The sequence below is a fragment of the Carassius carassius genome, chromosome 8 (genome assembly GCF_963082965.1).
Source record: "Carassius carassius chromosome 8, fCarCar2.1, whole genome shotgun sequence".
NCBI classification, from domain to species: domain Eukaryota; kingdom Metazoa; phylum Chordata; class Actinopteri; order Cypriniformes; family Cyprinidae; genus Carassius; species Carassius carassius.
Genome location: NC_081762.1, coordinates 19,040,225 through 19,053,918, shown reverse-complemented (window position 1 = coordinate 19,053,918; position 13,694 = coordinate 19,040,225). Strand labels below are relative to the sequence as shown.

The 13,694-nt window shown below is 35.5% G+C and overlaps 1 protein-coding gene across 1 annotated transcript in view; it reads left to right on the top strand.

The window, feature by feature from the left end:
- The window catches only part of LOC132145456 (gamma-aminobutyric acid type B receptor subunit 2-like), a 236,311-nt gene that overhangs the window by 168,810 nt on the left and 53,807 nt on the right, over positions 1-13,694 (top strand). The window contains exons 9-13 of the mRNA XM_059556505.1: positions 1,447-1,527; positions 3,027-3,177; positions 3,862-3,994; positions 6,073-6,180; positions 11,218-11,340. Of these exons, the coding sequence (XP_059412488.1) occupies positions 1,447-1,527; positions 3,027-3,177; positions 3,862-3,994; positions 6,073-6,180; positions 11,218-11,340 (596 nt within the window). The remainder of the gene's footprint in view (positions 1-1,446; positions 1,528-3,026; positions 3,178-3,861; positions 3,995-6,072; positions 6,181-11,217; positions 11,341-13,694) is intronic.

The window sequence follows — 13,694 nt, the reverse complement described above, 5'->3', positions numbered from 1 at the left end:
GGTCAAAGTACCTTAATGATGACAAAAACATGTACACGGACAGCACTTATTATTCACAGTCAATGATTCTCCTGACACAGCAAGACGATCTAGAGGACAAAACCTAATCTAGTTCGGTGTTTAAATTGCTCTTGACATTAAAGTTGGCTTGGTTGAACCCACAGCAGTTAAATGGAAAAACCTAAAACCATCAGATGAATTGCACTGAGCAGAATGTGGGTTGGCATCCCAATTCATATTCATGTGGTAAATGTTTAGCATTTAGAAAAACACATGTTTTTCCAGGAGCCAAGTGATAAATATCTTATTTCCCATGTTCTCAATTTTTAAGTGAGTTTTCTTCCCTGTGAGTGTGACAGTCAATACACAAGCAGTTGTGAAGCGCACACCAGGGAGAAATATTGAGTTTTAAGATGGCTTTGGAATTGACTTGCTTTGTATTTGGCCTAAGAGAGTAAGTCTTGTTCTGCTGGGAGGTTATTGACACTAAGCTTTATTTTATTGCATCTGTGGATACGTAACCTTAAATTTCACCTAACCATCCTGTTTTCATCTTTAATACCCAGTTCAGTGTTATTCTTGTCAACAAGGCTTTTTGATTTGTCAGCAGTAATAAAACATAACAAAACAAAAAAATGCATCATGGTGATAATTAAGTGAAAGATTTTAACACTGCACTAATAAGGTTTTTAGAAGAAAGAATTTTCTGATAACTGGATAATTTGCTCATTCAAATGCTTTATTTATATTACATGAAATTACTAAATATTTATTTGTTCTGTTTTCATATTCATATTCATATTTTTCAAAAGTTTGGGGTCAGTTTTCAACAATTAGAAATAGCTCTTGAGCTGCTTAAAACCATTATTTTAAACTGTAATAATATTTCACAATATAACTGTTTTTACTGTATTTTAGATCAAATAAATGCAACATTTGAGTGGTAGGGTATGTCATATTTTGCACTTAAAAGTTTTTGTGAATGATATAACATTTAATTCATAGCAAAATGGGCTAAAATTTATAAATATAGCAAGACTAAACATTGACTTGATTTAAAGGACATTTTTGTCAAAAACAAAAACTACGGAAACAATTACTGACTGTGTCTTTGTCAGTGAAGCTGTTATGCTTTCTGAATAAAGTAAAGCTGTTTTTCTGAGTTAGACGTCATGAGACAGTGTTTTGTCTCAAATCATTGTTTTTGCAGATTTGGTAATCTGGTGCCTTTTAATTGATGTGCAAATGCATAAGGTTGCAATTTACATACTTTTTTAGGTCAGCGTCGCCCTGAGCATTTTGGGACAATATGTTGGACTAGTTCTGCAGTGGAGTGCACAGAAGCTAAATTCACTATCTATTGTCTTGTTTCTCTCCTGGGGGACGTCGGCTTTGAACACACTGCTCTTATCGCCACTGTCCTCTTGTTCTTGCTGTCTTTCACAGAGGGTCAAGAGGTGAAGGTGGGCGAGTACAATGCCATTGCAGATGTACTGGACCTAATCAATAACACCATCAGGTTCCAAGGTAGGAAAAGCCCAGTTTGTGTCTGTTCGTGGGTCAGCGTTTGACTGAGAGAGAGACAGAAGGTTCACACGCCTGCCAATGTTGTGTACTCACTGTTCCATGTGTGGTCATCTGAATAATTCAAGAGTTATTTTCTGTTTGCCCACATTGACATTCTTTTGTTTGTTTGTTTTTCATAATCCCTGGATATTTCTTTTCTTTTCAAACGTCTTGTGTGGAAAACTTGTAATGGAACTTGTAAAGAAGATATGAGAAATGCATATGTGCTTTGAGTATCGTATTTTATACATTATGACTCAAATAGTATGCTATCGGAGAATACAGAGCTAAAACCCAATGAAAAAAAACCACTCAGTTTGACCAAAATTATGCAAAACATACAATCTAATGCAATTTGATGATGATTGTACAAGTAAGTGTTCCTCAAAAGCCTGTTGAATCATATTTGATACTCACATTTTAGCATGGTTTTCCATACACAGTTTTTTATAAAATCTTGTCCCAACTTGCTTCCGTTCAATAAGTGTTCATCTTGACATATTTCTAACAATGTAAAAGATATTCTTACATGTACTTTATAAAAATCATTAAATATTTCAATAGCAAAAAGAAAATTGTTTTACAATCTAAAAGAGGAAGTTTTTTTAATTATAAAAAAGGCCTAAAAAGTCTTTTACTACCTTAATAATTCAGGGATAATTCAACCAAAAATTCACCCATGAGACTGTGCATCTTCATAACACAAATTAAGATATTTTGGTAACACTTTAAAATACTGTTCAATCGTTAATGAATAACTACATGGGAACAAATGACTTATCCACTACTAACATCGTAGTAACTATTAATTATTTGGATCAGTATTCATAATGCATGTGTGTGGTGTGGCTGACACAGGTGCCAGGTTTTTCAGCAATATTTTGATTATATACAGTATTATATTATATTTAAAGTCTAAATATGCATATTAAATGTAGCCCAGTAGGCTTTATAGGGTTAACTGGGGAAAAAAATTCAAACACAGAGCTCAACTGAGTTTGTTTTCTAAATTCGACTGAAAAAGACTCTAAACCATTTGCTTTTGAGCTAATCGCAGTAAAGCCTCACAGTAGTACTTGAAAACACGGAGGTTGTCAAGACATCAAGTCACGCAAACAACTCTTGACTCCTTTTGGTGACTCATTTGGTTTAAGTGCTGGACTGTCTTCCAACTTCTCATTATGATGTAAGATCTAATCGCATCTTTCATCACGGCACCATTTTAAAACCTGTCCACAAACATTATTATGTAAGCTTGGCCAGAAATAGAGCTAATATGTCACATTAGTGACTAGATAACCCCATCAATTCTCTCTCTAGTTGGTATGACATTTTAAAACCTGAGTCATTTAAATTACACAGGAGCGTCTTCCTAGAAGATATTGAAAGCTTTCTGAGGGGTGACGTTCTTAGAGGTGTCTCTGAGACTAACTGACTGTGAACCATCATGACTTTTGTAGGTGTTGAGCCACCGAAGGATCGGACGTTTGTGCGTCTGCAGCGCCGGCAAATAAATGTCCCCCTCTACAGCATCCTGTCTACCATCACTATCCTGGGCATGCTCATGGGAGGAGCCTTCCTCTTCTTTAACATCAAAAACCGCAACCACAGGTCAGTGCTGAGCAAGACTATGAAAGGAAGTAGTTCAAGAATGAGACCACATTTAAAAACTTGGAATTTTGTGTTTCATATGGAAATAAGTTTTTAAGATTCGATAAATGTAAAATAGAAAGTTAGGATAGAAAAAGTTCCTATTTAAGATTCTACATTAATTTTGAGTCAATCTACAGTAGATACACTACTGTTCAAAATTTTGGTCAGAAAGATTTTTTTTTTTAATGAATAATTATATTAATCAAGGATGCATTAATTTAATCAGCAGTGATGGTAAAGGATCCTGAAAAAAAACATATAATAATTTAAATATTTCATGAGCAGGAAATAAGCATATTGGGATGATTTCTGAAGGATCATGTGACACTGAAAACTGGAGTAATGTTGCTGATAATTCAGCTTTACCATCACAATAATAAATTACATTTAAAAAATATTAAAATAGAAAAAAGGTATTTTAAATTGATAGATAGATAGATAGATAGATAGATAGATAGATAGATAGATAGATAGATAGATAGATAGATAGATAGATAGATAGATAGATAGATAGATAGATAGATAGATAGATAGATAGATAGATAATACTGTAGGTGTAGATGCACATTTAATTGCAGTAGTTAATAATGAATGAAATGTGAATATTTAATATATCAGATGTGTGCTTCCCTTCATCTGCAGGCTGATCAAAATGTCGAGTCCATATATGAACAACCTGATCATTCTAGGGGGCATGCTGTCATACGCCTCCATTTTCCTCTTTGGTCTGGATGGATCCTTTGTGTCAGACAAGGAATTTGAGACCCTCTGTACTGTGAGTAATGAATGATTTCTGTGAATCAGATGTGAACATGGGTAGACCATGGGTTAGTTATCACACGTTTCACTCCCATAAACGTTCTCAGTTTTTTTTTTCCCTGGCTGCAAACAACTGTAATGGATAAACTGTCACGATAATGAGCAAACATAATGATTTTATTGTGAAGAACATTGATAATTATTATACTGTTGGACTAATTTATGACATTGCTGTTTTAAACATGCAAAACCAGTGCTGGAGAAAACAAACTGGACATTTGACTCAAAACCTTTTAAAAATTGAGACAACTCCTCCTGGTCTCCTCTGTATTTGAATTTGAACACTTTTCACCTCTGCTACTCAGACTGTACACCAAACTGAAAAAGCATGATTGGATGTGTCTTGTCACGCTTCCACTGCCTGTTTGCATGTGACCATAATCCACCTTTTAATTATGAGTCTTTGGCTACTGCAGTAGCTTGAGTCTCAGGGGAAATACCCAAAAATGTGTTGAGCAAGACACATGCTACCTGCCTGAAATTGGTCCGTCTTTTCAGCCTGTGAAGATGAAGGTTTGCGTTGCAATATTATGAATAAATTAAAACTGGGCATTCAATGTTCATGCTTTTTTATTAAATGATGTTTTTTTTATGTTTATTTTATGTTTGCTTGCTTGCTTTACCCTAGACAAAATGAGTTGAACTTTTCAGCAATCAACAATAAGGACTTTTCTGCTTATTATTTTTTTACATTATCAACCTATTTTTAGAAGAGCCTGTCCTCCAATAAAAAACGACCATATAGGTCGTTTGTACAAGCACCTTATTACAACCCATATTTACGTTTTAAAGTTAAGCGCCATCTAGCGGGCGTAAAAATAATGAAAGTATCGCGTTGCGTCTGTCGTCATGAAATGACGTATCACGTCATTACCAATCAAAACGCACGTTTATTTAAATGCAATGTGTGGGCTTTTTACACCGATCTCACAGTATTTCCTACATATTTTACTAGGTTGCTTATTCGTTTGAATGACCACACCTAACCCCACCCCTAAACCTAACCCTCACAGAAATCATGCTAAATTATGATTTATTGAGCATATACATTTTCGTAAACATCCGTTCCCTGGGATCAAACCCATGATAGCATGATTACATATCAAGGTATAACGCAATAATCTACCAACTGAGCTACACGAAACACAAACCAGGGTGCAAATAAAAGAATACAAAACATTAATATGAAAACGACGTTTTGCCGATAGGGGCGCAATTGTAGGATACGCTCTGATGGGTCGTATTTCAGGGATTTGGACAAACGACCTATATGAGCGTATTGGTTGGAGGACAGGTTGTTTTAGAAATGAATTGATTTATTCACAACTATTTAGAAATGAATTATATTTTTTAATCTCAGTAAATAAATAAACATTAAAAAGTTTACAACAATTTAAGTCAGGTTTTTAAACAATAAAATGTGTCAACTATAATTTCATAAATTAGGTGGAAAGAACTCACAAAGGCCATTTTATTTATGATTTTCACCTCTTCTATCAGTCACAATTTTAACATGTATTTGGTGACAATTTAAATCAGAAGAATTCACAACAATGCTCAACACATAGCACATGAAAACCACATAAAACCCTCAAATTTACACGATCTTAAAACAAGGTCTAGTGACAGCACTGCAGTTCCATAAACTGTCTCCAAACTTTCTAACACTGTCTTCAGGCCAGCAGGCCATTCTTATCATTGATTCCTGCCTTGCTATGCTAAAATTGTATTTCCCAGAGGACCTTAGCATAAAGAATACTAGATCTGTGTGAGAGAGCAAGAGAGACAGAAGATGAAGGGAGGACAAAGAGAAAAAATGATGCCTCGGGAACTTCCACAGAATTCACTACACACCCTGGCACCCAATTTGCTTTCCGATAGCAGGCATGGGATCATTAGATTTTATGGTTTTGTGGTTTTTGCTGCTTTGTATTCTATAGACTGGTGTTAGAGTCCAATCTTATTTCAGTGCCTAAATTATAAGAACTTCTGGTTTGTAGCAACCTTGTTTTATTCTCACATTTAATGTTTCAGGTTCGTACATGGATCCTTATTGTGGGTTACACAACAGCGTTTGGTGCAATGTTTGCAAAGACCTGGAGAGTGCATGCCATCTTCAAGAATGTAAAGATGAAGAAGAAGGTGAGAAATGGGCTTTCAAAGTATGTCAGATACAACACTCCACACCATCTAGTACATTGTATTATCAGTGCTGAAAACTGTGGAAACCGTAATAATTTGTTTCAAGATACTTTGATGAATAGCAAGTTAAAGAAAACAGCGTTGATTTGAAAAAGAAATCTGTTGTAACATTGTGAATATCTGTACTCTCACTTTTGATCAATTTAATTCATCCTCACTGAATAAAAGTATTCATTTTCTTAAAAAAAATAATAATAATTCTGACCACAAACCTTTGAACAGCAGTGTATATGGTCACCTCTGGTCATATGGCATAACAGATTAGGTTCCAGTGAGGCACAACACACAGGAACTGGAATAATTTGTCATCATAGTCGTCACACTTCAGTGGTGGTTATATTGTAGAATTATAATACTATAAACAGAACAGAACAATACTGCAGTTTATACAGTTGGAATGGAGATGTAGAAAGAGAGAGAATTAAAGAAAGATAGACAAGTTCCATTCTTAAAACATCATAGGAAAACAGCATCACTGGGCTGTCAGCTGTCTCATTTTTCGCTTCCTAAAAAGCTAAAATATAGAAATGCTTTCTTCACTGAAGGTCAGTTTGCTGTCTCCGTGCTCCTGACACATCCAGAATCAGCCAGCACTGCCAGTGCTAACCAATGAATCTCTGATCTCTTCTAAAGAACAGTGTCTTTCTGCTCTGCTAGACACGGCCTTCACAAGTCTGTGTGCGAATTTTCTCCACAAGAAAAAACATTGCATTGCTATGGGGAAATAGTGCAGTGGGTTTCTTTTGAACAAGTGCATGCACGCAGCTCTTTAACACAACAGATTCATGTGTGCACACTGACCTCCTTTCACACGCTCTTTCTCTCGCTGCTCTTGTTTTTCAGTGCAGTGTAAGAATGTGGCGAGTGAAGCAGCTGATACTGTATGACAGTGCTGTAAAGGATGGCTGGCCACAGCTCCAGCACCCTGCTGGCCATCTTTATTTATAGAGTTTGCAGCCTACTTCCACTGCTGCAGTCAGAATCAGTGGGATGAGATCAAGAGAAACATACTCAGAAAGAGAAAGTAAGCTGCAGAGACCTAGCCATACATAACTTCAAAGTAATCATCCAGGTTCAATAGTCTTAGTATTATTTATATACTATTATGAATTAGTTATTTTCATTTTGTTAGATTTTAGTAATTTGATCATATGCTTTTGTCATTTTTATTTGTTTTATTTATATATTAAATATTTCTGTGTAAGCTTTTATTTATTTATTTAAGCTTTTTGTTCCCTTCAACTTCTTTTATTTCATTAAGTTGCCAAGGCAAGTTTTTCCTCAAATATTTATATCTTATTTTATATCTGCATTATTTCAACCAAACAATAAGTTTAATAATGTTAGTTAACAATGACAGTACTGCTTCAATACATATTTGACAATATTTACAGCATTTTGTAGAATGTTAATTTCCGAGCTTTCATATTTCCAATGTAAGTAAACCAAGCTAGTTTTTACATGGTGAAATGCAAAACTTGTATTTTTAAAAGCTTGTTTATTAACTATAAACTTTTTGAGGTAACTAAACTTTCAAAGTGATCATAAAGCAATTCTATCACACCTTTAAGTCTTCAGGATTTACTTTTTAAAACTGTGTAGTATATTTTAAGTATATTTTAATGTTTACTATGCTTCCATTGTAAGTGGCATATTGAAACTTTTAATGGCAGCCCAATTTTATTTCCCAGATGATATCAATAGAGCTTCATTGAACCCAGAAGATTATTTTTAACTGGCCATATTTTACAGTTTCTGCTTCTCAGCAGTCGTCTTTTTTTTCACGGATATTGTTTCATCAGAATTTAGTTAATTATTGTAGTTCAGTTTTTACCCTCCTTTTTAGAAGCTTTAAAATATTGGACCAATATTCTAAATAGATTGCTATACAGTTATCATCTTAAAAATTGATAATTTGCTTCTTTAATCCAATGTTGTGCAAATGTGTTAACATTTACCACTCTGATCAAATGAAAGATAAAAAACTTATTCGATTTTGGAAGAACGTAGTCAAGTCGGGTGCATTGCATTGTATACACAGTATGTCAAAATCGTTTATTTCTATTTATTTCCGACAAAAGTCCTGTTTTCCCTGATAATGGAGTTACGAATAAATGTTTAGGTGTATGTGATGTAATTCCAGCTTGATACATTGAGTGTCATTTTTTTTTTTCCGGGGTCTTCTCTTCAGTTGCACTTTCACACTCAATTAGCAGTTCTTAACCGGACTCACTACATATAAATAAATTCAGAGACAGGTAATGCCGAGGCTCAGGGCTTTAATTCCCTCTGGCATTTCAGTGTGCAGGAAGCTGGCAGTGAGCTGACTTCTGCTTCACTGAGTGATGGACTGCTGGGCTTTGGCACTCTAAAGCGATGGCCAAAAATAGTTTAAATGTTCTGAAATTAACTATGAAATCTGAAATCCTTCCTGGCAGTGTTGGGCAGTAACGCATAATTTAGTAACGCATTACTGTAATTTGACTACGGTACTAACTAACATGTTATAATTTTCATAATATAAATTTTAGTATAGTTACAAGCCGAAGGTCTCTATACGTTACTGCTGCATTACATTGCTGACAGAATGCAGTGTTTTATAATCTAGAAATTGTAAGAAGGATGTAGCACACGCACTGTCGAGTCAAGTGCCAGTGGATTAGAGACCCGACGCAACAGAGTGCAGCGCGGGACAAGATGGACGGGTGCGGGAAGGATGCGGGAGATTAAAATGATTCACTGGACTCCCACAAAATAGAAAGATCTAAACATAAAATATCTAAATTTAGGCTAATACTGTGTGTTTGCAGCGTTGCACAATGCAGTGCTGAAATCTGTGTGATCACGAGTCCTCTCATTATAACACACAAATTGTAGACATTATGAAAGATTCATTATACATATATTTATTGTGTTATAACAGAGATTTGTGAGATCACTCTTTGCTGGCGTGCTGCCATGCCAAACCATGCAATCAGCAGACATTTGCTTTAGTTAAAAATAACAGTGTTCTGTGAATGTTGATGCTTTAATAACAAATATTTATCGGGAGCGTGTATTCTGGGGTTTCATAAATTTAATGGATAAAAAAGTAACGTAACTAGTAATCTAACTAATTACTAATTACTTTTGAGATAAAGTAATCAGAACAGTAACGTGATTACTTTTAAAAGGAGTAATCAGTGATCAGTAATTTCATTACATTTTCAGAGTAACTTGCCCAACACTGCTTCCTGGTCACTCCTCTCCTTGCAATTACATTAAATTGGAATTGAATAAAATGCGAATAATATATGTAATAAATCCTATAAAAGCAGTATGACTTGTGTGCTGGTCTTCTGAATTTATGTGATAGCTTTGTGTGAATCATTCAGAGAGGTTTTGTGAACCAGGTCTGTTGATTCTTTAAAAAAATTCAGTTCTATCGAATGATTCTATCATGAATGAGACAATGTTACTTCTCTCAACAGATGTCTAGATGTTTAGTAAATAACTGTTTGTCACTCAAAGCTATCATACTTCAGACTTGGTATAAAGTTCACAGGTCATATGGATTGCTTTTTGGAAACATTTATGGTGCTACTACAACTTTTTTTATGCTTGAAAGACTTGATGGTGAGTTCACCCATATTTTTGGGTGAACTATCCCTTTAAGCCTTGCATTTCTTTGGTCCATCAGTCTGATATATGATTTTTTAGCATATATCTACAGTTATAAATATTTTTTGGGTGCCAAATGAACATAAATATTCATTATTGTATGGTGTAAACCTGCATACTGCATCATTCAGAGACTCAGACTGCATTATGGTCATAACATACTGTGTCACAAATACATGGCTGTGTGCATTTGTAAATTCAATCAGACACAAGCACATGATGGCCTGCATAACTTAGACTATTGAGCACAAACACAATCTGACACTAATGCACCACATGCTCTAGTAGACCTGCAGCAATAATCTTGTACAAATGGTGAGCAATTTGAACTGTGAATACAAAAGCTTAAACAGAGCTGCTGGGTCTTATAACAAAATTTTATTGGTTTAGAAACTCATAATTACCCACATTAAAGGTGAAGTGTGTCATTCTTTCGATGTTAAAGCATTGCATCCCAGTTTAATGTGCACAGACAATTAAGCCATTTGTGTGTTTGTTTAAAGGGATAGTTCAACCAAAGACAACAATTTTGTCACCATTTATTTAACCTGTGGTGTAGAGCGTAAGGACATTTCATTTGGCTTTTGACATGAACAACCCAAATATTGTAAATAGCATCTATTGTTATTTGCACAACCCTTAATTTTAATCTGTAAAGTGTGGAGGGAGGATTTTAGGTTTGCTATTCATTTTTTGATACATCATCACCTTCCATTTGCTGAGATGAAAGGAGATTTTGTGCAATGAAGTGAAGTTCAATGATCATATGGACAAGCATTGATTTCAGTGATTGTGCTAATGTATTCTGAAGTATCATGATGCTGTGTTATTTCAAATGTCTGGCCATTTAATAAAACCATAAACTTCTGTTTGATTGAAGATAGATAGCATCTGTTCTGATAGAATTCAGCATGATGCTCAATGGTGGCAGAGTAACCCACCACCTTCCTGTTTTTGAAAGTTTTTGGCCATTGGTAAACCATCAAACCCATCAGATTAAAACAAGTTAGCATTTCTATTCAGAATCACGGAAGAATATCTCCATTCCCACCATCTGAATCTTCTAGAATCCACGCAGGCCTTCTCGCTGTGACCTTTCCTTTATGTTTGTGTTCTGTTTAGGTCAACCACTGTTAAATAGAAGAAAAGAGAAAAAGATCAGACAGGAGCAGGGCTTTCATCCACAAAGGTTCAGAATGCGAGAGAAGATCATGCGTTTGAATTGAACGAACAGTCCATTGATGGTTCCTGCCCATCTCGGCCTCTTTCTCATCCCTTAATCACCTCATCCATTGCTTTTCTTCTTCTTTTTTCCAGATTATCAAGGACCAGAAACTTTTTATCATCGTGGGTGGGATGTTGCTGATTGATTTGTGCATCCTCATATGCTGGCAGATCGTGGATCCCCTGAAGAGAACTGTGGAAGAGTACAGCCTGGAGGTGAGTCTGATTGCTTATTATTAATGTTGTATGTAACAATTCAGCAGAATTCCTCGACCGGGTCATAATGGTTAATCAATCCCAACTAAATCATAGTCACAGGGAGCTGGGATCATTGGGGAGTACATAGCAGCCAAGGTTTTATTACCATATACACTATTTTGGTTCAGGAAGTGAGACGTCCTGCCCCGCCCCCACATCCATGGCAGTTGGGGACGCGGGCCAGCTGGAATGTGGGACATTGGCACAATTCCTTGGAAAAACAGACACTTGGACGAGCCTGCCCCGTGCTGACAAACAGAGGGGGAAGTGTGTGATTGAGCAGGGCTTCAAAATAGGCTTGACATTTTGAGCGTCTGCTTGCTTTAGTTGTGTGCATTTGGTCATGTGCATTCATGGATTTTAGTCAGACAATTTTGGAAATTATTAGATGTGTTTAGCTGGAAGCAAAGCTAAAATGGACAATGCCAGGCCTGATTGTGTAGTGGATGGTTTTTAAAGTTACCTTGATTTGTGTTTTATAACTTAAAGAATTTTGTCATTATTTACTAATCTTCAAGTTGATCTAAACCCATGAAATTTTAGATAATATTTGAAAAACAAATTTCACCCCAAAAATTGCTGTTCATTTACATCCAAGATGTTGATGACTTATTGATTCAGTAGAGTGAACAGTAACGAATATTTATTTTTAGATGAAGCAGTGGTCCTTGGTCAGTGGCTTGCCATCTTTGAGAATAAAAAGGCATAGCATGGAACACTAAATTAATACCCATGGCTCCTGATGAATTATTGATGTCTTATGAAGCAATATAATCTGTGCAAGTAACTAAACATTGCATACAACAAGACAAGTTCAAACTGCCTTGTGAAGAGTTATGATCATTTTATATGATGAACAGATTTAATTTAGTCTTTTATTTACATATGTAAATGCAGAAGATCAAATATACATGTATGATGCACAAGAACCAATTAGGTTTGTTTTAGTGCATGACACATGCACTTCTCTTTTTATCATATGTGACCATGGACCACCAAACCAGTCTTAAGTGTCATTTTTTCTAAACTGAGATTTACATAACATCTGAAACCTGAATAAATACGCTTTCGATTGATATATGGTTTGTTAGGATCGGACAATATTTGGCAGAGATACAAATATTTGGAAATCTGGAATCTGTGGGTGCAAAAAATCTAAATACTGAGAAAATCACATTTAAAGTTGTCCAAATGAAGTTCTAAGCAATGCATATTACTAATCAAAAAAGTAGTTTTGATATATTTACGGTAGGAAATTTACAAAATATCTTCATGGAACATGATCTTTACTTTATATCATAATGATTTTTGGCATAAAAGAAAAATAGATATTTTTGACCTATACAATTCTTTTTCATCATACAGTATAATCTCAATATCAAGTGATCATATTTCTTCAGAAGACATGGATTAATCCATTTGAACAATAAAGATTAATTTTATGATGCCTTTCTGACCTTTTTGGACCTACTAAGTTTTGGTTACCTGGTTACCTCTCAGGTTTTTGTCTTATGGGTTTAGAATGAAATGAGGGTGAGTAAATGATAACAGAATGATTATTTTTGGGTGAACTATCCCTTCAAAGGCATGTTTTCAATGACATTCAACTTTCCATTTCATCTGTCTGTCTATTCCTGAGGTGTATGATCCCTGTTTTTAGTGTATTAGAGAGTAAAAGGTCTGGCGACTAACAGGCGATGTGGCTGAGTGGACTTTGCCATCACACCGATGGAATCATGGCTGCTGTCTCTCTGGAGAACTCTTGGCAGGAGATTAGCGCAGATTGATTGGTGCTAGGAAAGGGCCCATTAACTTTCCCATCACTCTAGGGTATTTAGACAAGCTTCTCCTTCCTCCTCTCTACTGTATATGTAGTTTATTTCTGGCCATAAGCATTTCTCAGAGGTCTAATGGTTGAGAATTGTATTTGACCATGTATTTGGGTTTAAAGTAAACCATTTAATTGGCATTCACAGGGACAGCAATTTTTAGCAATGAACAGTTTAAAAGTCATTCCTTTTCAATGAAAGTTAGCTGTCTGCCAGTATTTACCAGTGACTGTGGGGACAGTGATTTGTGGCCTGATATTGTTGAGTTGAGTATGAACAACTATTAGTAACGAGCAGCACAGCAATTTGGCGACCCGTTACCAGCTGAATCTCTGTTAGTGCCAACTCAACTTTATTTCTAATGTGATTTTGAAGAATCGCTGCATAACATTTGGCTCTGGAATAAACCATTGTTCACTGCTGCAGGACACTGAGTATGTGTTTACTTAAAATTAAGAAATGTCCGTGAGACTGGAGACAATT